The 22,915-nt window shown below is 31.6% G+C and overlaps 5 protein-coding genes across 18 annotated transcripts; 2 read left to right on the forward strand and 3 right to left on the reverse strand.

Moving 5' to 3' along the window:
• Window positions 1-1,621: 1,621 nt before the first annotated feature.
• Ero1L (endoplasmic reticulum oxidoreductin-1-like protein) lies at window positions 1,622-6,346 on the reverse strand. 5 transcript variants are annotated; one of them, XM_031983717.2, is made up of 9 exons: window positions 6,161-6,346; window positions 5,176-5,441; window positions 4,729-4,932; window positions 4,464-4,621; window positions 4,210-4,395; window positions 4,093-4,139; window positions 3,647-3,998; window positions 3,279-3,572; window positions 1,622-3,189 (listed from the first exon to the last, which is right to left on the reverse strand). In XM_031983717.2, exons 2-9 carry the CDS (start codon window positions 5,299-5,301, stop codon window positions 3,138-3,140), a joined length of 1,419 nt encoding a protein of 472 aa, XP_031839577.1. In that variant the 5' UTR covers window positions 5,302-5,441; window positions 6,161-6,346; the 3' UTR covers window positions 1,622-3,137. The 5 variants fall into 5 exon arrangements, with proteins under 5 accessions (XP_031839577.1, XP_031839575.1, XP_031839574.1 ...); XM_031983715.2 differs by lacking the exon at window positions 6,161-6,346 and adding an exon at window positions 5,993-6,145; XM_031983714.2 differs by lacking the exon at window positions 6,161-6,346 and adding an exon at window positions 5,900-6,066.
• An 87-nt stretch (window positions 6,347-6,433) lies between these two features.
• Window positions 6,434-11,324, forward strand: Cul5 (cullin 5). 3 transcript variants are annotated; one of them, XM_031983710.2, is made up of 11 exons: window positions 6,434-6,876; window positions 7,431-7,640; window positions 7,715-7,894; window positions 7,959-8,100; window positions 8,175-8,489; window positions 8,561-9,033; window positions 9,135-9,398; window positions 9,479-9,634; window positions 9,901-10,181; window positions 10,265-10,388; window positions 10,460-11,324. In XM_031983710.2, exons 1-11 carry the CDS (start codon window positions 6,859-6,861, stop codon window positions 10,652-10,654), a joined length of 2,358 nt encoding a protein of 785 aa, XP_031839570.1. In that variant the 5' UTR covers window positions 6,434-6,858; the 3' UTR covers window positions 10,655-11,324. The 3 variants fall into 3 exon arrangements, with proteins under 3 accessions (XP_031839570.1, XP_076224719.1, XP_076224718.1); XM_076368604.1 differs by having other exon boundaries at window positions 8,561-9,016; window positions 9,217-9,398; XM_076368603.1 differs by lacking the exon at window positions 6,434-6,876 and adding an exon at window positions 6,892-7,070.
• Window positions 11,325-12,507: 1,183 nt separating this feature from the next.
• Window positions 12,508-15,314, reverse strand: sra (RRM_RCAN_like domain containing protein Sra). Of its 5 annotated transcripts, none has more exons than XR_004235617.2 (7): window positions 14,790-14,982; window positions 14,641-14,702; window positions 13,949-14,218; window positions 13,670-13,859; window positions 13,443-13,595; window positions 13,016-13,341; window positions 12,508-12,938 (listed from the first exon to the last, which is right to left on the reverse strand). XR_004235617.2 is itself a non-coding variant. In XM_031983720.2 (5 exons), the coding sequence occupies exons 2-5, from the start codon at window positions 14,204-14,206 to the stop codon at window positions 13,214-13,216; spliced, it is 729 nt and encodes a 242-aa protein (XP_031839580.1). In that variant the 5' UTR covers window positions 14,207-14,218; window positions 14,650-14,978; the 3' UTR covers window positions 12,508-13,213. The 5 variants fall into 5 exon arrangements, 1 of the variants encoding a protein (XP_031839580.1); XR_004235616.2 differs by having other exon boundaries at window positions 14,650-14,702; window positions 14,790-14,980; XR_012998831.1 differs by having other exon boundaries at window positions 13,949-14,340; window positions 14,650-14,702; window positions 14,790-14,975.
• On the forward strand, window positions 15,176-19,797 carry LOC116430065 (oxysterol-binding protein-related protein 9). Of its 2 annotated transcripts, none has more exons than XM_031983711.2 (13): window positions 15,176-15,321; window positions 15,780-15,995; window positions 16,088-16,318; window positions 16,425-16,500; window positions 16,568-16,657; window positions 16,780-16,903; window positions 16,970-17,079; window positions 18,020-18,049; window positions 18,151-18,313; window positions 18,410-18,675; window positions 18,745-19,139; window positions 19,221-19,448; window positions 19,520-19,797. In XM_031983711.2, the coding sequence occupies exons 1-13, from the start codon at window positions 15,214-15,216 to the stop codon at window positions 19,610-19,612; spliced, it is 2,130 nt and encodes a 709-aa protein (XP_031839571.1). In that variant the 5' UTR covers window positions 15,176-15,213; the 3' UTR covers window positions 19,613-19,797. The 2 variants fall into 2 exon arrangements, with proteins under 2 accessions (XP_031839571.1, XP_031839573.1); XM_031983713.2 differs by having other exon boundaries at window positions 16,973-17,079.
• A 138-nt stretch (window positions 19,798-19,935) lies between these two features.
• Window positions 19,936-22,822, reverse strand: LOC116430067 (E3 ubiquitin-protein ligase E3D). 3 transcript variants are annotated; one of them, XM_031983719.2, is made up of 4 exons: window positions 22,658-22,822; window positions 22,317-22,584; window positions 22,137-22,240; window positions 19,936-22,045 (listed from the first exon to the last, which is right to left on the reverse strand). In XM_031983719.2, the coding sequence occupies exon 4, from the start codon at window positions 21,961-21,963 to the stop codon at window positions 20,845-20,847; it is 1,119 nt and encodes a 372-aa protein (XP_031839579.1). In that variant the 5' UTR covers window positions 21,964-22,045; window positions 22,137-22,240; window positions 22,317-22,584; window positions 22,658-22,822; the 3' UTR covers window positions 19,936-20,844. The 3 variants fall into 3 exon arrangements, with proteins under 3 accessions (XP_031839579.1, XP_031839578.1, XP_076224728.1); XM_031983718.2 differs by having other exon boundaries at window positions 22,131-22,240; window positions 22,317-22,722; XM_076368613.1 differs by lacking the exons at window positions 22,137-22,240; window positions 22,317-22,584; window positions 22,658-22,822 and having other exon boundaries at window positions 19,936-21,218; window positions 21,325-21,492.
• Window positions 22,823-22,915: the final 93 nt, after the last annotated feature.

A 22,915-nucleotide genomic window follows, 5' to 3' on the forward strand; every position in this document is an offset into this window, starting at 1 on the left:
AAAAATGTCCAAGCACCCAATTCAGCACCAGTGGCGCCCAGCCTGTCCATCGATGCTCGTCCCACACCGCACTTACAGTAAACGGAGCATAATACTTTAAGTGTTGCGTGTCAAAGGTCTTATACTCTGCTTACCGAAGGCGCGACGCGCGGTTCCGATTGATTGATCGGCGCACCGGTCCCGGAGTTCCTCCTCGGAGAAGAGACACGAACGCGTCCCGCGAGATCGTCGGATCCACTGTCTGCGAATCGAACGAGCGTCGCGATGCGCCGATCGCGTTCGAAACGGGGAGCAGCCTCGGTGCGAACCGCGTGCACGCGAAGGGATGTTTTCGACGCGGCCGTTTCAGCGGACTGAGCCCTGCACGTTCGTATGCGTATATGTATATCTGGCTCCCAGAAGGCGACTCACCGAAATGGCTGATGACAGTTCACGATACGGAGTATTTGTTTACAACGCACACGACCGCCCTAGACATAATACAGTCCGGAAATGATGCGATAAAGGGTCTAAGTGACAGGATAACGCCGCGGAGCCCGCTCGCCGTTCCTCGCTACTCGTTTCAGCCGCGGCGCAACGCGCGCCGGTTAATCCTTCCCGGACGAAGCGTACGAATATTTTTTCAACATTCCTAGGACAACGGGAGATGTTCGCTCGCGACGGTCAGACTTTCAGAGCAGATTCAGCGGAAAGAGGAATGGCGTTTCAAGGTGAAAATTCTACCAACGGGGGATGTAATGTCTTCGACTCGGCGATACCGTTGCTGGACGGTTTCGCCAATTCGGTGGTCAATCGATTCGATCGATAAACGATCCATGAACCTGTTTAAATACGGTTTCAGCTAAAAATCTCGAGGCTGCCAGTTTTCTTATTATTTCCTTGGTTGTAGTCTTTCGTTGCTTTCGCAGCGTTCCATCGCGAATATTTCTCGGATGCGAACGAATCTTATTCCTGAATAATAATGATAATGATAGTAACAATGGGAATAATAATAAGCGATGAAACGGTAATGAAAAGTAGTTACCGGATCGTCTATTAGGATCACCGTCAGGGTGGCCTAAGATTATTTTAGAGCGTGGTCGGGTTCTGCAGGCTTGGATAGCTGACACCAAAGATACCTCGGTATCTGCTATCCGAGAACATTATCGGGCATTCTATCATACTTCGCGTGGCGATGTTAGTTTCAGATTTTATAATTAATTAACCGATCGATCGCTGTCCGGCGACAGTGAGACTCGCGAGAATTTTCTTCGTTGACGTTGTCGATGCGCGCGGTATAGATAACCGAAGAATTATCGAGACACGTTTCAAGTATAAATATTACGCGTGAAAGAAATGCGACGATATTCGATTGAACGAAAAAACATTTCAGAAATTTTCCTTTGTAACAACTGAAATTTCGATCAAAGAAATAGCAACGAAAAGAAATATATGAGACGCGAGATTGGTACAGGAAAGAGGGCAACAGCTGTACGCAATGTAATTGAATTTACGTATCATTCCAATTATAAATTAAGATCGATTTGAGATAGCATTGAACAGATGGTCGGAGCACTTATCAAATATAAAAACTTATCTAATTATATGAATATCGGCAAGTTCTTCCATAAACTCCCAGAGATTCGATTAATGTGTTTTTATTTCATTGAGAATACGCATTTACCATCCATTTACACTTTTCATTGGAAAATTGAAATAAACATAAATACTTTATAATCTTTAAGTAGTACAATTTGATCATCCGGCTAACTACCACTCATAACATTTCAAACGCTTATCTTGGTAAACGTAAGATACAGATAAATTTGTCATGAATATGTCATGTAAAATATCAAAGGGAACATTGTATTAATACGCTGGAAATATTTATCACATTTTCTTGTTGTTCATGGGTGAGATAAAAAATATGATATAATAATACAAAATATTGCGTTTACGTATTCTAATCGACCAAGTGTTTAATGTAACTTATGAGTGGTAGTATATACACAAATATACAATATACAATAGTATGAAAGATTTTGTAATTTATAAAATATAGAAATATTGAGCATTTTCAGCTGTTAAACATGGAACATGACAAAATCTATTACGATCGATTTTATTGTACAAATTTAAGAAAGGTGCAAATGCAACTACTTGTGCAGAATTGTCATTTTTCATATTCCCCGTTCCTAAAGTTATCAAGTTACCACTTTCTTTTTGAAAATCACACAATTACTTCAATGAGAAATGAACAGAATTCTTTCCAATAATAACTTTAAAAAATCACCGTTGTAAATTAACTTTCAAAGTTACAAGGGTGAAGTTACATTATTTTCTCACTGACCCAATATGTTATATATATATATATATTATATAATACTTGTATATACTCAATATATATCATAATACCCAATATATAATATTTTATGTAACTGTTCCTTATAGCAAGAATATAAAAACATGGAATATAAGATTTTGCAGAAAAATGTACGCCCATATCCATTATTGTTAAAATTAATGGTGTATAAAATTGAAACGCATCGCGGTATAAATTCGTTCCATATTTCCAATTAACACTGCATCGGACTGTACAAGAAATATCAAAGATTTCATTTACAGTACATTCTGACTGAAATGAATACTGTTTCAAAATTACAAGAATCACCCAAACATGATATATTTTCGTAAGTAGCGTTGATAAATAAACTTTCTTCTGAATTAAAATTGCACACGTGCTACTGCCAAAACTGTTATGAGAACTTTTTTTCTCACAGATAAACTGTTTATCACAGATGGAGTCAAAATTATCATTAAAATCGCAATAAAATTTTAACAGAAAAAATGAACATTCCTCAAGATCTTAAATTCATGAAAGTTTTAATGCAACGGTAATTTCATTATTTTAATAACACTATGCGCTTTCTTGTCGTAAGAAATTTGAAAAAAAAAAAATAGCGTAACATATACGGAAGTCATAATTATTTTTATTGCGACTTTATATCTATTTCGGTAAAGGGTATAACACATCAAAGTAACATGTAACTGATTCAAATCAGTTATTTGACAAACTTATCGCTTAAACATAAATTATATTAATTAATTTGTGTGATGTTTCTCTTGTAGTAAATACATAATTACATGTTATTACCCTGCTATCTTAACATTTGTCTAAATCTATCCAATTCATAGATACTCTCTGATAATCTGTGAAATGAAAATGCTGTCAGTTACATTTCTAGTTTCTAAATATCACGAACGTTTAACGTATAATTTTATACAAAACTAAATCTTACCTTCCCAAAGCATTTATTAGAGCAACAATTTCGCTTCTTTCTAAGAAGAACTGTTTTCTATGAAAGTTATGTAATGTTGGTTCCCATTTATCGAATTTTCCTGAGAATAAAATTTTCAATGCTGTACCCAACCCTTGTATTTGAAGTTTTCCCCAAAGTTTACACTTGTCGCATCCTACGCAATCCATAATGCGGGAGATATTTCTGAAATGTTGCTTGAATTGCTCTTTTAAAAGTTTAGCTTCTGCTCCACCAGTAAACATGACACTTTCATTGAAGTGTTCTGGAAATGACCTAAAAAAATACACATACATTTGAAAATTGTATAAAGTACATTTTTAACATAGTACTTTATTCAATTGACATACTTAGCAACACTTAAAATATCATTTATTGCTAGACGTGTGTCGTTATCTTGTACTTTATTGCCGGTATAATATTCTTCTCGCTCTAAATATGGTGCAGCTTTAGCTACAGCCCTTAGTTCAAGTAGGTAAATAAAGTATAAATTTTTTAACCAATTTGGACCTTCACCACCAGTTGTTTCAGGTGAAAATCTATTTTTAAACTCATCTAAATTAGGCCCCCATTGACCACCAGTGGGCAGTATTCCTAGACTGTCTGTTGATGACAATAAGTATTTCGAACATAAATGAATGTTAATACTAGCATGAAGACCTGATATAACACGATAAAAAACTCTCTTTTCCAAGCACATCCCTAAAACAATATACATGCATATCTGTATTAAGGTAAAATATACTTTTTAAGTTAAAATTCAGAAGCAAGGCAACAACATATTGTGTAAACTTACCATTTATTTTTGAAGATTGAATAAAATTGTGAGGTGAATTTTCTGGTCTAAAAACAAAAATTTGATAATAAAACTGTTTATTCTTTTGTATTTCACTTTAGACTCAAACATGCATACCTAAAACAATTTTCCATGTAAATACTGCGCCATATTCTATGTGCACTGGATCCTCTATAGCCTGTATACCTCTCAGGGTTGAGCAAAAGGTCTACATATTCTCCTGGACTAGATTCTTTTACACAAAAATTATCTTGAGCATCGTCATATTGCTGCCACAACTCAAAATCTTTATAATTTTCTGAACTGAATAAAAAGTGTTATTATTGGATGGTACAAACATATGTTCTTGAAACTTATGGAAATTTGTTTACCTAATGGTTGTATTTAAATAACCAAGCTCTTTGTTATGATCTTTAGCACTGTGCAGACAATTATCGTATTGAGTGCTGAATTTATATTTATCTACAGGACTTTCGTTGAAATGAATATGTTTTAACATATCTCCTTTTAACCCATCTGGAATGTCTTCCTATGAACAGAGAAACATTTAATATTACATTTATTATTTTTCTTTCTTCAGAGAATTCCATTATAATGTTTAAACATCCCAATTATGTTAACTTCTCAACCACTCACATCTTGACATGGTTGTACACTGCAATATCTCATAGCACATTTACTGTCATCAGGCCAAAACGGGCATTCTTGTTTTAAATTCACTTTATAAAACCGGAAGTAATCTCTGACTAGAAGACTTTGAAGTCTTGGATAAATTTTCATGTTATTAAAATAATCTACCGTATCCACATTGCAGCTGCAATCATCGATGGAACCTTTCAACTAAAAATTAATAACATATATTATTAATTAAACGTATGTTTACACATTTTTATTGTATAACTATTTTGTGCTAAATTATTTAATGCGAAAACACTGTAAACAGGCTTTTATATAAATGTATAAGGAATCAGCAGAAATTAATAAAAAAATTTCTAACAATCTGTCTAACAGCTTTGACACGTCTACACAGGTTATGTTAATATTTTTACGAAAACAAAGAAAAAACAAAGAAAATAATGTTACCTTGCAGAAGCACTGGTCATTTTTTTCACTGTTCAGTCCAAAATAATTGCTATGTACAACAGAAGGTATAAGCGCAGTGAACAGCATCAAAAGGATGAACATGTTCTCACTGGGTCTGACTGTCATTGCGAAGCTCACTGGTACGTTTTTCAGTCACGTTTAAAGTCGATAATGAGTTATTATCGCGGATTACCACGATGATACGACACGTTTCCCACTTTTAATGACATCGACTAGGCTACGTGCCACCCGAAACGTAAATCCTCCTATCAAAAATAAAGTTTACTGACATTTTCCTTATCTCTGACGGATCGTTAACCGATTACCGGTTTTTTTTGTTAACATTTTACAACTCTATTCTATTTCGAGGCGTATTTATTGAAACGCAGAATCACTTTTTTCCGTGGAATATACAAAAAAAAAAAACTTAAGTACGATATAACGGTATTAGGAAAGCTTGGAATGTGTTATTGCACTTCTAGGAGGGGATCTGTAATCATGGATTACATGGTTACAGTCATCCTATTCTAAACGTATAGAATTCTACATAATGCATGAATAATTATTAACTGCGTCGTATGTAAAATATTTCTTAATAATATGTATCGAAAATAGTCTTAAACGAAGTAACAACAAAATTAAACATAATTTTAAAGTATATTATTTTTTAAAAGTATTAAACAATTTTTTAGTTTGCGTACTGTGTAATCTTTTACGAACTTACTTCAAGGTTCCTAGAAGGGTACTAAAATAATTTTGTATTCTATATAATATGTATTTAGATATTTACTCCCCCCTTTTATCGTTAACCACTTACATTTAAATTTGGTACCACGTGTACTTTTAGAATTTGTTACCGAATATACATAAGTACTTAGTTAGCACCGCAATAATAGATGACGCTGTATAAAACGATCAAACAACGTAAAGGGATATCTTTCAAATACACCGTTTATATCGTTTGCTACTAGATAGTTTAACACACCCTGTATGTTGTCCATTGTCTCCTTAGTCATCGGATCTTAATTTAAATCATTATATTTGGAATAAGTTGGCTAAAAGATTGAAAAAATCCCACGTTTCGAATAAAATCCTTCTAGAAGAATTATATAAAACAGAAGCGTTTAATTTACTCCCCTCAAACTAGTAACTCTGAACATCATTCCACACCACACCTTTATTCAAGGAGCTTAGTATTCGACACAAGCATATAAAAGTAGGTATGGAGAGGGTAGTACCCTCTCTTGAGGGGAGTATCACTAGAATACCTGCGGGCACCGATTTAGACACATTCAATTCTAAATTGTTTAAAAGACGTTATTAAGAGAAAAGGATTATGTAGCAAATATTATGTTATACATTATAATAGTTTATTTTGCAGGTGTATTTACATTTATATTGCAAAAACGCAAGCGTATCGTTACTTTAGTTTCGGTTTAAACATTTTTAAGTGCTTTTTTATTGCCTTCCTTTATCGTAAACTGCTGAGTCTTCATGGCTTGTGGTATTTTTAAATTTTAGACTCGAAAATTATATTTCGTAAAAGTGTTGAATGCTGGTATTCTTTTGAAATTTATATCAGATTTTATATGAAAATCAGGCCTGTGCCAATACTTTTGTTCACCACTGTATATATACTTTGGCGTAGTCGCATTGAGGTATAGGACATGTCAAAAATTTGTGATGGCGACGATGTTGAAGGTTAGTTGTCATTAAATAACACAATTTGCATTTAAAGTCGATTTATATAAACAAAGACTTGTCAGTACAATGTATATAACTTTTTCGTTTTTCTTTTACACCCTCTTATTCTTAATGATAGTGTACAAGTGTTGATAACCTATGCATTGGTTAAATTGTCAAACAACAATTTGAATTCTCCTACTTAAAAACATGTACATAAATATATTTTAATTTAAAATTTCTGCATGATCTTGCTGTTACTGTCACTTTTTAATCGCAAATGCAAATCATTGTTCTTTCCGATAATTATAAAACAACTTCGTTTTTAATATGTACGTATTCTTTTCGTATTGAATTATACGAAGATTTGCACACTGATGAAAAAATTCAGCAGAGCAACAGTTCTTACAAATCATCTGTTTGTATTTAGCTTTACATATTGATAAGAAAATCGAAATGCTACTTTCAATATTTTTATATTTTCTCACATTGTTTTGTAAACATATATGCATTTGAATAATAAATACGAATAAAGTTTCCATTATTTTCTTTGACAATATGTACATAATTAGGACAAAGGACGGCTCATGTTTGAAGATAAATGGCCATTTATGCGTTCAATTATTTTGAAACTATTGGTACAAGAACCTGTGACTCCAGCAGAATGGCAGGATTTATTTTACTCTGTTCATTTGGTATGTGTGTGGGATGATAATGGTCCTCCTAAGTTGAGAGATGCACTTAAAGAAGATATAATGGATTTTATAAAACAAGCTCAACAGGTATATATTATTTCTATATATAAACATATATATGTATGTGCTGAAACTAAATAAATGATTTTAATCTTCTATAGAGAATTTTAGCACATCAAGAGGAACAAGCTCTATTAAAAGCATATATAGTTGAATGGAGAAAGTTTTTTATTCAGTGTATTTATTTTCCAACACCTTTTAGACAATTAGAAACTAGTCTCGTGGGTAAAACAAGTTCCAGTACTCAAAAACGAAATCAACCCGACGATGTTGTTAGAAAGGTATTGATATATTGTACTTTCATGTTTTTTACTTTACGATCTAATCATTCTGTTTTCATTACAGTTAATGTTGGATAGTTGGAATCAGAGCATATTTGGAGAAATAAAACAGAAACTGCAGGATTCAGCAATGCGACTTATAAGAGCTGAAAGAAATGGAGAAGCATTTGATTCACAACTTGTTATTGGTGTTAGAGAATCTTACGGTAATAACTTATTTAATAATATAGAAAACAATTTATAGACTGGAACTAACTCAAAGTTCTGCTGTATATTCTAGTAAATTTATGCTCAAATACAACGGATCAGCTTCAAATATATAGAGAAAACTTTGAAGCGGCATATATAGAAACAACAGAGGCATTTTATTGGGTTAAAGCACCGGAACAATTATCGCTACACGGCGTAGAGAATTATATGCGTTACGCGGAAGCAAAGTTAAGAGAAGAAGAACTCCGAGCACAAAAGTATCTAGAACCAAACAGTGCAAGTGTACAACTTTTAACCGATTGTTGTGTACGTATGTTAGTGGCAAGTTTTAAACCAGCTATATTAGCAGAATGTCCAAGGATGATTCAACATCATCAAACAGATCGTAAGTGTAGTTTAATTTATACTGTTTAAATGATAGATCTACAATAATATTATCGATCGTATAAATTACAGAACTTAGATTGATGCTGAAATTAATGGATAGAGTATCCGAAGGTGTAGGTCCAATGTTAAGAAATTTAGAGGAACATATTGCGAGTGCAGGTCTAGCTGATATGATGGCAGCTGTAGATGTAATTACTCATGATTCTGAAAAATATGTTGAAAGATTATTAGACCTTTTCCGTCGTTTTTCAACTCTCGTTAAAGAAGCATTTGACGATGACCCCAGATTTCTAACGGCTAGAGATAAAGCTTACAAACTTGTTGTAAACGATGCAACGGTATTCAAGTTAGAATTACCAGCTCGCCAAAGTTCTGGCATCGGTACATCAATTTTAAATAATAAACCCAATAACAACAATAATAAACAGCCAGAATCAAAGTGTCCAGAGCTTCTTGCAAATTACTGTGATATGCTACTTAGAAAGACACCTCTGAGTAAAAAACTGACTTCTGATGAAATTGAAAGTAAGCTAAAAGATGTAGTAAGTATTTATTTTCTTGAAGCACAGTAATATTATACATATGAGAAATATGTGTTTACGATACGTTATTTCGTATCCATCTTTCATTAATTTCGTTTTAGTTGTTAGTGTTAAAGTATGTTCAAAATAAGGATGTATTTATGCGCTATCATAAGGCTCATTTAACACGCCGCTTAATATTAGACACATCTGCGGATTCTGAGAAAGAAGAAAATATGGTAGAATGGCTTCGCGAAGTTGGAATGCCTGCTGATTATGTTAATAAATTAGCTCGAATGTTCCAAGACATTAAAGTGTCGCAGGACCTCAATCAACAGTTCAAAGAACAGTGTAGAGCTGCTATTGCGGATAGTATAAATATTAAGGTACTAGTTGAAACGGATAGACCGTTCAATCTATATACTATAAAAATGGGCACACTAATTGAATACAATTTTATTTATAGATATTAAATGCAGGTGCATGGGCTCGAGGCAGTGAACGTGTCACTGTAAGTTTACCGTTACAATTAGAAGATTATATTCCCGAAGTAGAAGAATTTTATAAGAAAAAACATAGCGGAAGAAAATTACAATGGTACCATCATATGTCTAATGGCACGGTAAGAAATGAAATGTCTTGTCAGAGAATATTAAGACAGATGTTTTTGCGTTTATGAAGAATTTTGATGGATTAAAAGAGGTCTTCCTTAAACTAATAAAAATGTCAGCGTAATGTTAATTGATTATGTCAATATATGTTATAACAGTACAAGAAAAAGTTTTTTGATGCAGTAAAAAAGGGTATAGAATAGAACTTTTCAAGAACTTGAATATCTCGATTCTAATTTTCAGCTTCACCTTGCAACCAATTTGGATGGTGTTCCAGATAACATTTTCCAACCAAGTGGGACGCTTCGATGTGGACGTAACAACTTTTCAAATGGCAGTTTTATTCGCTTGGAATCAGCGACCGTTTGAAAAAATTACATACGAAAATTTACGACTGGCTACGGAACTTCCTGATCCTGAACTTAGACGAACGTTATGGTCTTTATGTGTCTTTCCAAAACTTAAACGACAACTTTTGTTAGTAGAACCACCTGCACATAGTCCCAAAGATTTCGCGAATGACACAAGGTTTTGGGTGAACCAGGAATTCGCTATTGTGTTAGTAATATATCTGAAAAATGCTCTATTAAAATAGTATTGTGAATTGCTATTTTTATTTTTATTCTTACCCTTATTTTTAGAAAAAATGGAAAACTACAAAAACGAGGAAAAATCAATTTAATAGGGCGGCTTCAATTATCAACTGAACGAAGTAAAGAGGAAGACAACCAATCTATTGTACAACTTAGAATATTAAGGGTTCAGGTATATTGTGTATTTAATTAACTTTCACTTTTTCATAAAGAAAACATCGTGATTTAAATATTCTGTTGCAGGAAGCGATCATTAAGATCCTAAAAATGCGCAAGAAAATTAGTAATGCTCAGTTACAAACTGAATTAGTCGATATACTGAAAAACATGTTTTTGCCGAGTAAAAAGATGATAAAAGAACAAATTGAATGGCTCATTGAACATAAATATATTCGCAGACACGATGATGACATTAATACATTTGTGTACGTGGCATAAACCGAGATTATGCATGCATATAAGAGTGTATAAACTCTTACGATTAATATTATATTTTTATAAAAATTCAGTTTTTGTGTATGAAAGTGTATGCTCAAAGAATCGTAATGTAATTGAAAGATATTTAATGTTTTTGTAACACGATCACAAAAAAGAAGAACACATCTTTAACGTGAATAATTAGTGTTTGGGCACAAAGTCATATCGTTCTGGAATCATGATTAAGTAAGATACTGCCGTTGATTACAATTGTATGCATAGTAGTTGACAATGAAATTATTATAACACTTCAAAATTCTAATCTATCAACTAAATCGCAGATTTACAAATTATTTTTATAATTTTGAATAAAACAGTTACAAACACGTTTTATTTTTTGTGTTCACACATCACACAAAAAATCTAAACACGAATGATGTAGACGCGTGAGTATGTTTATTTACTATATGTGTACATATTTTCCAAGGGTCATTGATTTCTGTGAATTTGTTTCAATTGTAAAAAGTACACTAATTATGAGAGTTTCTTTATATGACACGTTTTCACGCTGTTTTGTATTAATTGTGTCGTAACTTTTAAACGATTAAATGTGTATTTCCGACTGCAAAATTTTTAGCTGAATAAAAATACATGCAAACGGGAAATACAATAAATGGCCTATACCAACACATGTAAATGTCATATTAAAGGAATTAAAATTCATTTTCATAGACTAGTAACGCAATGTATAATCCTTATGCTGAATTTTGCACAGACACATCATGAATCATAACATGTTGACTTACCATTATTAATAACATTTATGTGTATAAAGCTTTTATATTATTAAATAAGCCAATGACAGTGTAACAGTAAACAATTTCTGAATTAAAAGAACGGAATTTTTTATAGCTTCTGGTGTATTTTATTGTTAATTAATTTCATCCCAAAAAGATTAGAATTAGAATTAAAAAAAAAAAAAATACTGCTAAACGGGACAACACGAAAAAAGAAATTTTTGGTAACATATTTATTCACAGAAAAGTAATTTGCTATAACATATTTATAAATTTTCAACAGCTTTATGTTAATTTAAATCTTACACCAACATGAAATATATTTCATTCGAGCGGGAACATTATATACATTTACATATACATATAAGTACATATACATACCTACACATTACTGTTGCAATAAGACAGTAACACCGATACATCGCAAGTAATATGTATATTTTTAATTGCGCGTTAAATCCTCTTTCGAAATTCATTTATTGATTATTCGTAGCTCAATGTTTATAACATTTCTTTTAAGAAATAAAACTGTTTCTCGCCTCAGTTTTAATATAAATTAATTTTAAATTAATACAGATTAGTATCAATAATATCAACCCTCATGCGTTCACATGGTATACGCTCACAATCACATGTATGTACATTAAATATACATTAATGTTTATAATTGTCCTTATTAAACTCATTACACACACATTCCTTTTGTACTTCTCAAGCTAAAATCGTTTTGAATTCACAAATAATTTTATTAGAGCAAATATTTATTTCTACTAGTTTACTGATATTTCCTAAGGAGTTAAATTTTACATACTTTTTGTGACGATACAAGTATAACACCGATAACTCGAAATATAACTCTGATATCGCTAATTCGAATACTCTTCAATGTTGACACGTTAATATTCGTTTTATTAATTTCTGTGATGGCAAATAAGCTTTTAGTATCTTAAATTAATATGCTCTTTTTAAAAGTTAAAAATTATCGTGAAGTCTTTCTAACAATTTATTTTTACGTTAGTAAATATTTGGTAATTTTCACGCTAAGTTTATTAAGTGTGCTACACATGAAACCATTGATTTCGTTTTTTTTTTTTTTTGATGTTAGAATAAACAAAAAAAAACATCAAAACCATTTTTAAGTGATGAATTGCAGTTTGTTCTTTCTGTACATGTTAATTACTACACTTTTATTAAATGGTTTTATCATCAAACACTATTAGTTTAATATTATTCATTTTCAAATGTTAGTTTATTCACATTTATTCGTTTCAACATAAAGATCAACTATTATCATTACCAATGTATAAAGAGATCTTAAAAGGAACAGAATATAAGATTCTTTTAATAATTAATTTTCAATTAATAATTCTAATTCTTAAAAGTACTATTTTACACCTATCAATAAAATCAACTACTTCATGTGTAACAGCCTAATATATATGTATATATATAACGTTCTCGATAATATATTTTTATTTGCAATTTCAGCATAAAATAATGTTATATATCTGGAAAGAAGAACAATTTTAATGATATGATTTTAATATATAAATATATTCGATATTCGTTTTTATAATATACTCACATGTACTTGCCATAGCAAAACACATTTACAAATCATTTCTTGTGATGCTACTACCACAAGTTAAGAATTCTCAATTTTGCAGTATAGCAATAAAAATGTTTGAATATTGAATGCCATTGTAAGTAATGCCTCTAGTTTCTTCTTGGATGGATAAATAATTCATTGCCATAAAAAGGACAATATTTCTAATGATGCTACTTATGAATGTTCTGGACAACGTGTATGCTGTATGCGTGGGGCGTTTTTTACAGGATTTGTTGTTTCGCAAACATGGACAACTATTCCTGGCTGACCAGAACCTCCAGGATGTAATTCATGGCTTCCTCCTATAAAGTCAACGATTAATAAAATGTCGCGATAACAATTTATGTTATGATGCAAGACACATAAAATGGGATGTTAAGATAGTAACAAATGTCATACGAACCTGCAGATAAGTTTGCTATAGCTGCTAACAGATCGTGATTAACTAAAGGTTCATTTTCCTCTCTGGGCTCCCAGCCGATAGGTGGTGAAGCAGGTGGTGAAATTAGGAACTGTTTAGTAAGTGCTGGTGGTTGAAGATGCTGATCTTCCATATCTGTGGAATGAATTGTTGTTGTCATTAATAAAGTTGACATTGTTATTTATAGTATAACATATGCAGTTACAAACCTATCGGAGTGACAGGCTGTGCAAAGTAACAATTGATATCTGTCTCGCCGAAGTGTGTTTGATGTAACTGTATCCTAGCATTTGCAGCTGCATTTGGAGAACTATAGTTTACTCTCATTCTTCTAAATGATCTAAAATATTGAAATGTAGCATCTTCTCCAAATTGTTTAAATAGATCTTCTATTTTATGCTATAAAAAGAAACAGTGCGTTTAACTAAACATACAACATTTTTTTATTTCACTTAACTTTTCTGTGAAAACTTATTTACTTCTTATACCTTTAGTTCATCACTTTTAAATACTCGAGGATCCACATTCGTTACTATGACAGATGTTGGTAAATCTTCATCGTGAACTAAATCCTCTAGAGACCTTGTATTAGTCTCACTATGACCTTTTTCTACATCAAATTCTAATTCTAACTGTTGATAATTAGGATGTAAATTTGGTAATCCATCAACTTCATTTATTATTATATTTTCTGACTCCTCCACTTCTTCGTCTTCCAATGTACTTGAACCATGTTTTTCTTCCATATTTAATGTTTACTGTTAATTTCCAACACACGTTATTATAAATATTATGAGTCACTTGTATGCAATACTAATTAGAGTGAATGGAACATGTTCAATTTTCAATATCGTTTACTTTAACACTGAGTTTTCTTTGCCTAAAAACGTCATGCCTCTTTTATAATTTTCGTAAAGGAATTCGATGGAATATTATTTGTTGCACGTATATTATGTACACATATATGTACGCGTATAACGAACGGTAGAAAACAATGCAAATTTACAAAACATCTATTAACCACATTTACGTTGAATGCACGAATTTATTTGTTACTTTTCCATCTATCTATCGCTGCCACACAATTGCAAATAGGTATACATATGTTACTACACCAACGACGGTGTAGGTAGCTAGCTTGTAGTGAAAAAAACAATTAACCAGCTGATTGGAAACATACATTACTTGCCTAATCTTCCTTGAATCGAATGTACGACACTTTCCTTCTTTTCGAATATTTATCTGGATCGAGAATAATTTATTTACTTAATAGAAAATACTTGAATTAGTTTTAATTTACACAGAAAATTGATTATCGCATTAACGTACGCTCAACCATTTCCACGGCTTTCGGTATTCAACGCTGTATTTACTATTTTATTATTATCTTAACGGAATCTTTCATAATCGTTGACTACAGGAAGTAACTAGGAAGATAGTAAGCCGGTACAGATGATTTTTTTCTCTTACACACGATCCTATTTCAATAAAGGAAAGACCGTAAATTTTGTTGCGCTCGAAATGATAGATTCAAATTGAAAGTATGTACATGCGTGTCACCGATAAATTGGCGCAATTTAAATCCGCTATCATTCGTTTGCGAGATAAAGAATTAATTCCAATCTAAAGACGTTTGAAAATTCGTCTTATGTAAATCTTCTTATAGAGTTACCTTTCTATATGTTCGTACAGAAACACGTATTATATCTGTACCTGTATATATGCCGTGAGTAACAGCGAGCAACAAATAACAATGTCGACGATGGAAGGTTCACTTAGCAAATGGACAAATGTTGTTAACGGATGGCAATATCGATGGTTTGTTCTAGATGACAATGCCGGTCTATTGTCGTATTATACGGTAAGATTTTCGAAACAATTTAAGTATGGTTTATGTTGATTCGATGCGTTTTGCCAACAGGTTACACACCCCACTAGTTTGTCAAAACAATTAATATACAATCCATTATTTTAATACAATGTTTATTTTCCGTGCAGTAGTATCTTTGTTCGTTCATTGACACGATTCTTGAACATTAATCCTATTTATGATAGTAACAATTTATCTATCTGTCATAATCAGCTGATTGCTTAATTTCCAATCATAAAGTTACTTCTACAGTGATAAAACACGACTACTCCTTATCAGATTTTTGTGATAAGAGTAAACTCCATTTAATAAAAGGACTTTAAAATTGTTGCAATTATTTTCATTTTGAAAAAATGTTGCAAAATGTCAACATACAGAATATTTTTATAATCTGCAATTTGTATTGATGTTATATTTTCAATCAAGCTTTTGTAATTATTTTATTTCAGAGTAAGGAGAAAATGATGAGAGGAGCACGCAGAGGATGTGTACGCTTAAGAGGCGCTATCATTGGTATAGATGATGAAGATGATAGCACATTTACCATTACAACATCATCTTATAAAGATGATCCAAAAACATTTCACTTCCAAACACGAAATGCAGAGGAACGAGAGCGTTGGATTCGTGCTTTAGAAGATACTATATTACGTCATTCTCATGCTGTATTATTAGTTTATGTCCTACTAGTATATTACGATTATTAAGTTTTCTTTTGACTCATTTATCTAACAAAAAGAATTTATTATTATTTCAGAGGTGGGATCCTAAAAAGTCTCCCCCAAAACAAGATTTTGATCGTAAAGTAGCTGAAGCAGACGCTTATCTCCAACTGTTAATTGATCAAATAAAAGTAATTGAAACGAAACAAAGGAATGCATCTACGGAAGATGAAGAAAAGCAAGAGAAGTATACAGCAATTTTAACTCAAGCTAATGCAATGCTTAATTCTGTTAAGCATACAATAGTTCAGTTGCAAATTGCAAAGGTAAAAACTTCGTAAAATAGTGTACCTTTTAGAAGGATTTCACAATTATATTCTGCACACTTCATTTAACCAACTGTAATATTCATGATGAAAACAATACTTTCAGAACACAGCAATACCTGTAAATGGGATATATAGGGGACCCACTGACTCAATACATGTTTCATCTGCCTTATCTCATGGTAATTAGTTAGATATAATATACAGAATGTTTTTCTAATAGTGAAATTTTAATGGGGTGAACTTCAGTTGCTACTAGAGAACCAGAAACAGCTGTACAAACTGGAATTGAATTGGGTTCTGAATGTGTAGAACCAAGAATACCTACATTGCCAAATGGTAATCCTCTTTTCCTTAGTTACATGTACTTCTGTGAAAATGAAAATTGCGTATGAAAGTATTCAGTATTTCATTTTGACAATACTAAAAAAGATGTTAAAATCTTTATTTTATTTATAAAGCTGTTGTAGATAGAGATCTTCCAGTACCACAATTTTCTTACTCATCTTCGGACGAGGATGAAGATTATTTTGATGCAGCAGATGAAATAGCACCACCTAGCGCAATACAAAATCATATTACTGTGTAAGTATTCGTAAATTATATAAACCGTAACACGTATTACTTGAAAATAATACTGAAATCTTTTAGTAGACGACGAGAGAGCGAACGGTCACAAATGCATGCAGACAATTCTAATGAAAACCGGAGACAAAACCCGTTACCTCCTACAAAAGGTGACGGATCAGTTGATTATGATGGTAAGTCTATGTTCGTAATTATATGTAATAAATATAACGTATTTACATGTATTGTATCTATGTACTGTTCTATATCCACTGTATTATATGCATGTAATATTTATATTTATATTTGGGCTCAAGGAAGAAACTAAAAGTGAAAAAGTAAACATCAATTGCAATAAAAATGAATATATACATATTTAGATTAGCTGAACTAGATTAGGACATGTTAGTTATAGATTAAAATTCTAACGCATCTAGCTAAGAAAATCTCGAAATTTATGATCAAATTTATTTACATTTTAATAATTAAAATTTGAAATGAATCATTGAGAAATCGAATGTAAGAAATTAAATGCGTTTTAGTAGTATCGATAACACAGATTTGCACCATTCGACGTTACCCGCAACTAAAACTATTGATTTTAGGGAGCATCTTACACAACACGTGAATTATCGTGTCAACGTAACGTTATCGTAAAATAGTCATCGAATTTGTACTTAAACTTGAATGTCTGATAATATGACGAATTCACAGACCAAAAATTTTTGTCAATCTTTAATATTTTCTTATTTTCTGTGGATTTTATTTCTCAAAAGAAGATTTTTATGTCATGTGTAGTTAATTCTATACAGTGAAAGTATTTAGGAATGGATATTAATTGGTATTTTCCAAAAAAACAATATGCTGCCCACAAATTCAAAATGTAAGTCTATGTAAGATTATAGAAAAATATAAATATTTCATCGATATTGCACAAATGTTACATTGCAGTGTAAAAGACAGTTTACAATATATTGATGTATATTGAACAGATTCCTTTATATTACTCTATATCATCTTAATATTTACGAATAAATAAGTCAAACAATATTTGAGTGACTATTAAATATATCAATCTGTCGATAATAAATATATTAATCTATCGTTAATATATAAGATCATGTTTTGTTATAGCTCTTTACGAGGAGGAAAGCGAAACCGAAAGTTAGTAATTAGTACATGTTACTGTACATTTAAATTATTAAGAAACAGAATGAAATAGAAAAATAAATGTATTACCTAACCTGATATGTACTCCTTTTCAGTGGATTCCATGGAATCCCACGGTTCAGTTGTAACCCATCTCTTGTCGCAAGTGAAAATTGGCATGGATTTAACAAAAGTAGCATTACCTACGTTTATATTGGAACGCAGATCACTTTTAGAAATGTATGCAGATTACTTTACTCATCCAGATCAATTTATAAGGTATATGATATTAAAAATATGTTTTGTAAAATACATCTTGCGTTTTAATTGTTAATATTTGTTATAAATTGTTATAAATTGTTTCATTCGTTGTAGCATAGCAGATATGGTTACCCCAAGAGATAGAATGGTTCAAGTAGTTCGCTGGTATTTATGCAGTTTCCATGCAGGTCGTAAATCAGGTGTAGCAAAAAAACCGTATAATCCAATATTAGGTGAAATTTTTAGGTGTCATTGGGATATTCCCAATGTCACTGTAGATAGTACAATTGATTCGAAATTAGTTGCCGAAGGTCCTGTACCTTGGTGTAGAGAGAATCAACTTTCATTCGTTGCAGAACAAGTTTCTCATCATCCTCCAAGTAAGTTTTTAACCTACTAATCATTTGACTTTTAAAACATGTTTAGTGAAAATAGTATTCTTTATCTAGTAAGCGCATTCTATGCTGAACATTATACGAAGCAAATTAGTTTTGGAGCACATGTATGGACAAAAAGTAAATTCCTTGGATTAAGTATAGGGGTGCATAACGTAGGCAAGGGTTGGGTAAATGTATTACAGTATGGAGAAGAGTACATCTTATCTTTTCCAAATGGTTATGGTAGATCTATCCTTACTGTACCATGGATAGAATTAGGAGGAACTGCAACTATACATTGCCCACAGACTGGCTTCCATGCTACTGTAGAATTTTTGACAAAACCTTTTTATGGGGGTAAACGTAACCGTATTACATGTCAGATTACACAACCGGGAGATAAAAAACCATTTCTTTCTATAAATGGAGAGTGGAGTGGTGCTATGGAAGCAAAATGGGCTGATGGTGTAAGTATGAAAACTAATCACCGTAATTATCAGATAATTATAATTTCGAATTTCAATAACGTAATATAAATTACCATTCAGAGAACTGAAATATTCGCGGACGTTAGAGAACTTACTACTCAGAAAAAATTAGTAAAACCAGTCTGCGAACAGGAAGATAACGAGTCGCGAAAAGTTTGGCGAGATGTAACTGTGGGATTAAGGATTAATGACATGGAGAAAGCCACTGCAGCAAAGTGTACCATTGAACAGAGACAACGCGACGAGGCACGAATTAGAAAAGAAAATAACAGTAATTGGCAAACTAAGGTATACACTATTGAAAATTAATTATGTATTTTCTTTTGGAAAAAGATATAATACCTTTTTTCCTTTAACAGCTGTTTAAAGAAACTAAGGATGGCGGGTGGGTGTATGTAAAACCTCTTGCAGACAGATTACACTCGACTCCAGATCAAGCGGGAGCAACGTAAATTCAAAAGATACTTCGCCAGTCTACGATAATGCACACAGTACTAGAAACTTAACGCCTAATTAACCAAGGCATGACTAATTCTAATATTAGTTAATTTATACAATATATTTTAATGCTTTCAAGACACTGTTTTTATGCCTAATGACTCTATACCTTTCAAACAAAGACAATTGAAGAAAATTACTCATTATTTCTTCTAAAATGTTACTTTTCATCTAAACCTGATTAAGTACAATAGCAAATATTAAAGCGGTATATAATATTAAGATTTCATTCAATAATGTATATGTATTTTGATAGGTGGCAAATTATTTTTTATAACACATAGTTAGTGGTAGTCACGATATTGAAAAAAAATCATAATAGTATCGTGCCATGTATTATATGTGGACATATATAGATTTACAAAGCTTATGTACTGTTCAAAAAACTAGTTGTAAGAACTAGTCGTTATTCCTGACATGAAAAAAAAAAAAAAAAAATAGTTGTAAAAATAATATTCTTGACATTTTGATCGTTGCAAACGGAAAATAAAATGTAACATAGTATAATACGAAGTGAAATGAACAAAAATATAATTAAATGATACTGGGGCAAATGCAAAAGCATATCATTTTTCGATACAATCATGTGTTTCAAAACATAAATGGACCCTTCATTACATTGGTTTATGTAAAGTTTTCAAAAAATTACAAGTTCAAATAGTTACGAATATTATTTAAGGCATTTCCGAACAAACGTTTAAATAATAATTTATTACACGTTAAACTACGTGCACAAGAACAGTTAGATTTGTAATCCCGAAAATAGTACATTACATTATATGCATGTATTTACATAATTACTCCCTTTATTGAATTTAAGCAGTTAATATTTACATAATGTAAATAGTATATTGATCCCCATTTCTTGTTGATTTTTGTGTACAGTGTTTCATGTCTGTGCATCATTTTTCTTTTAAACAAAAAATATGTTTTACGCATTAAATTGCAATTATAAATTCGCAATTTAATTGTAATATTAGATATAAAATGTAAAATATTAATAGAAATGTAAATTTTCGATAAAATAAAATTTTATTTGTGTTTTCGTATAATACATGAATATTGATTGAAGTTAAATTATAATTACGATATTTTCATTTTCAATATCGAAAGGGAAAGAAAGAATATTTACCGTCTATTCGTAGAGCAATAAAAGTTAGTTCTTATGAAAATTAAGAAACTGTTATTAAATTTCATTTGTAGGTTTCTCCAAATATATGTGTCCAATATAGTAATCGGACGCAACTCTATAAGATTGCGGAAACCGTTTTGTCGATGATACTAAATGTTCTAAACCAGTTTTTATCACTGACAAACCTACTTCGCGGTACGTCTTATTCGAAGAGTCTGTGATACATTTGTTTGTCTCATATTTATATAATACTTTAACGATAGATACTTTTTGCAAAGTTATTATATCATTATTTAAAATTGCTTTAGGTTCTACCATTAAATTCAAATTCCAATCCATCGGTTTTAAGGTAAGGCAATGCGTGTCTTTATCCACAGAAGATTGTAAAACTATCTCCTCCCCAATAATACCAGTCATACTTTTTATAGCTATTAAAAAATCATTAAAAGGATTGGTTGCACTCTCTGTTAAGTTGTTCGGTAAACTGTAATCAATGGAATAACTCCATAGTTTAAGCGAATTATTCTTATCTACCTTTCCTAAATATTGTAGGCATCTGTTGCAGATGGCATTATTTCCATCTACTTTTAAACCGTCATTAAATACATTCAAATTGAAAATGAAGAAAAATGGCCCGTAAAAAATATCAGTCTCTGATGGCACCAAATCTTTTATAACAGCTTCCTGATTATGTTTACAACAAAACCATTCGCTTGGATCATAATCCAAGTCTGGAACAGGCAATACTCTTTCGACAAGCATTTCTTTGGAAAGATTAGATTTACAACACGCGCATAATATTTTGCAACAAGACATATTAAGTAACAAACTGTTTTCTAAATGATAATTATTCTTAGAATCATTTGGAAAATTTATCTTTGGCACTGAGTTATCGATCAATTCTGTTTGGAAAGATCCGAAAGCAGAATCAGATCCAATTTGTATACGAAAACAGATCCAATTATTTATTATACTTAACGCTGACAATGAATTTGGTATTAATCTCATAGACTTTACCAACAATTTTAATGTTTTATTTCCTATATATATTTCAATACTTTCTTCTAAAAGCTTTATTTTAATTAGCGCAGAGTTTACTTTTCTTTGCAAGCGAATAAAAGCATTGCATATCAGAAGTCTAGGTCTCAATTCCAATGTTATTAATTCTATCATATTAAAATATATTAAGGAAACAATATTTAATGTAAGGACTTAAGAGATGTTACTCTTAAAAGAAAATAAGATCACAAGAGTCCTAAAAAGAAATATCAAATTTAAATAACGAAAATAATATACTGAATTTGAATATATGTATCGATAAATAAACAAAGTATTTATACCTTTACCTTTGAAGCTGTGATTACATTCTATAAAATCATAAACGATTTAACACAGGGAATCGCATTAAAATTTTTGTTCCATGTATTCCCCAGTACTGATACAAAGTTTCCTAAAAATGATTTTTTAATAACAAAACAATTTTCAAGATTCGTGAAATTGAATAAAAATTTTATTAAAATAATTACATTTGTTCGAACGTTGAATCCTGTATTGCGACGGTTCTCTAAAATTCATTATATTTAAGTAATGTAACGAAGAGTGTTCTCACTTGAGTAGACCACGTGTGGTACTTTGACATGCGTATATTTGTAACGGCCAATTCAAACTAAATTGACGCAACGCGTTATACATGTACATGTGCAGTGCTTTCTTAATAAGAATACAAAAGAGATCCGATTTGAAATTCTCGTTTCACTAAATCCTCGTATAAGTAGGCATGGACTAGGTAGGACACTGTAAACACTAGACTAAAATACACGAAGAGTGTTTCACTTTATGATCGTACAAAGTATTTCTAAGCAGGTACCTAATCATTTCGCTCGAGTTAGATCTGTAACCCCTAATGATCATCGACAAAAATCAGGGTAGATTGGACATCCTACGGGGCTCCATATCCGATGGTCTGCAATACCGATCATGTAGAAAAACCGGACAATTGGTTACACCCTCTACGAATTAGGATGGTAACGTATTTTTCTGTTCACTGTTCTGACATACCGACACTGTCATAACATTCTAGCATACTCAGTTACAGAGCGGTCTGTAATTGAACTAAATACGACTG

The sequence above is a fragment of the Nomia melanderi genome, chromosome 6 (assembly GCF_051020985.1).
Source record: "Nomia melanderi isolate GNS246 chromosome 6, iyNomMela1, whole genome shotgun sequence".
In the NCBI taxonomy this organism is placed as follows: domain Eukaryota; kingdom Metazoa; phylum Arthropoda; class Insecta; order Hymenoptera; family Halictidae; genus Nomia; species Nomia melanderi.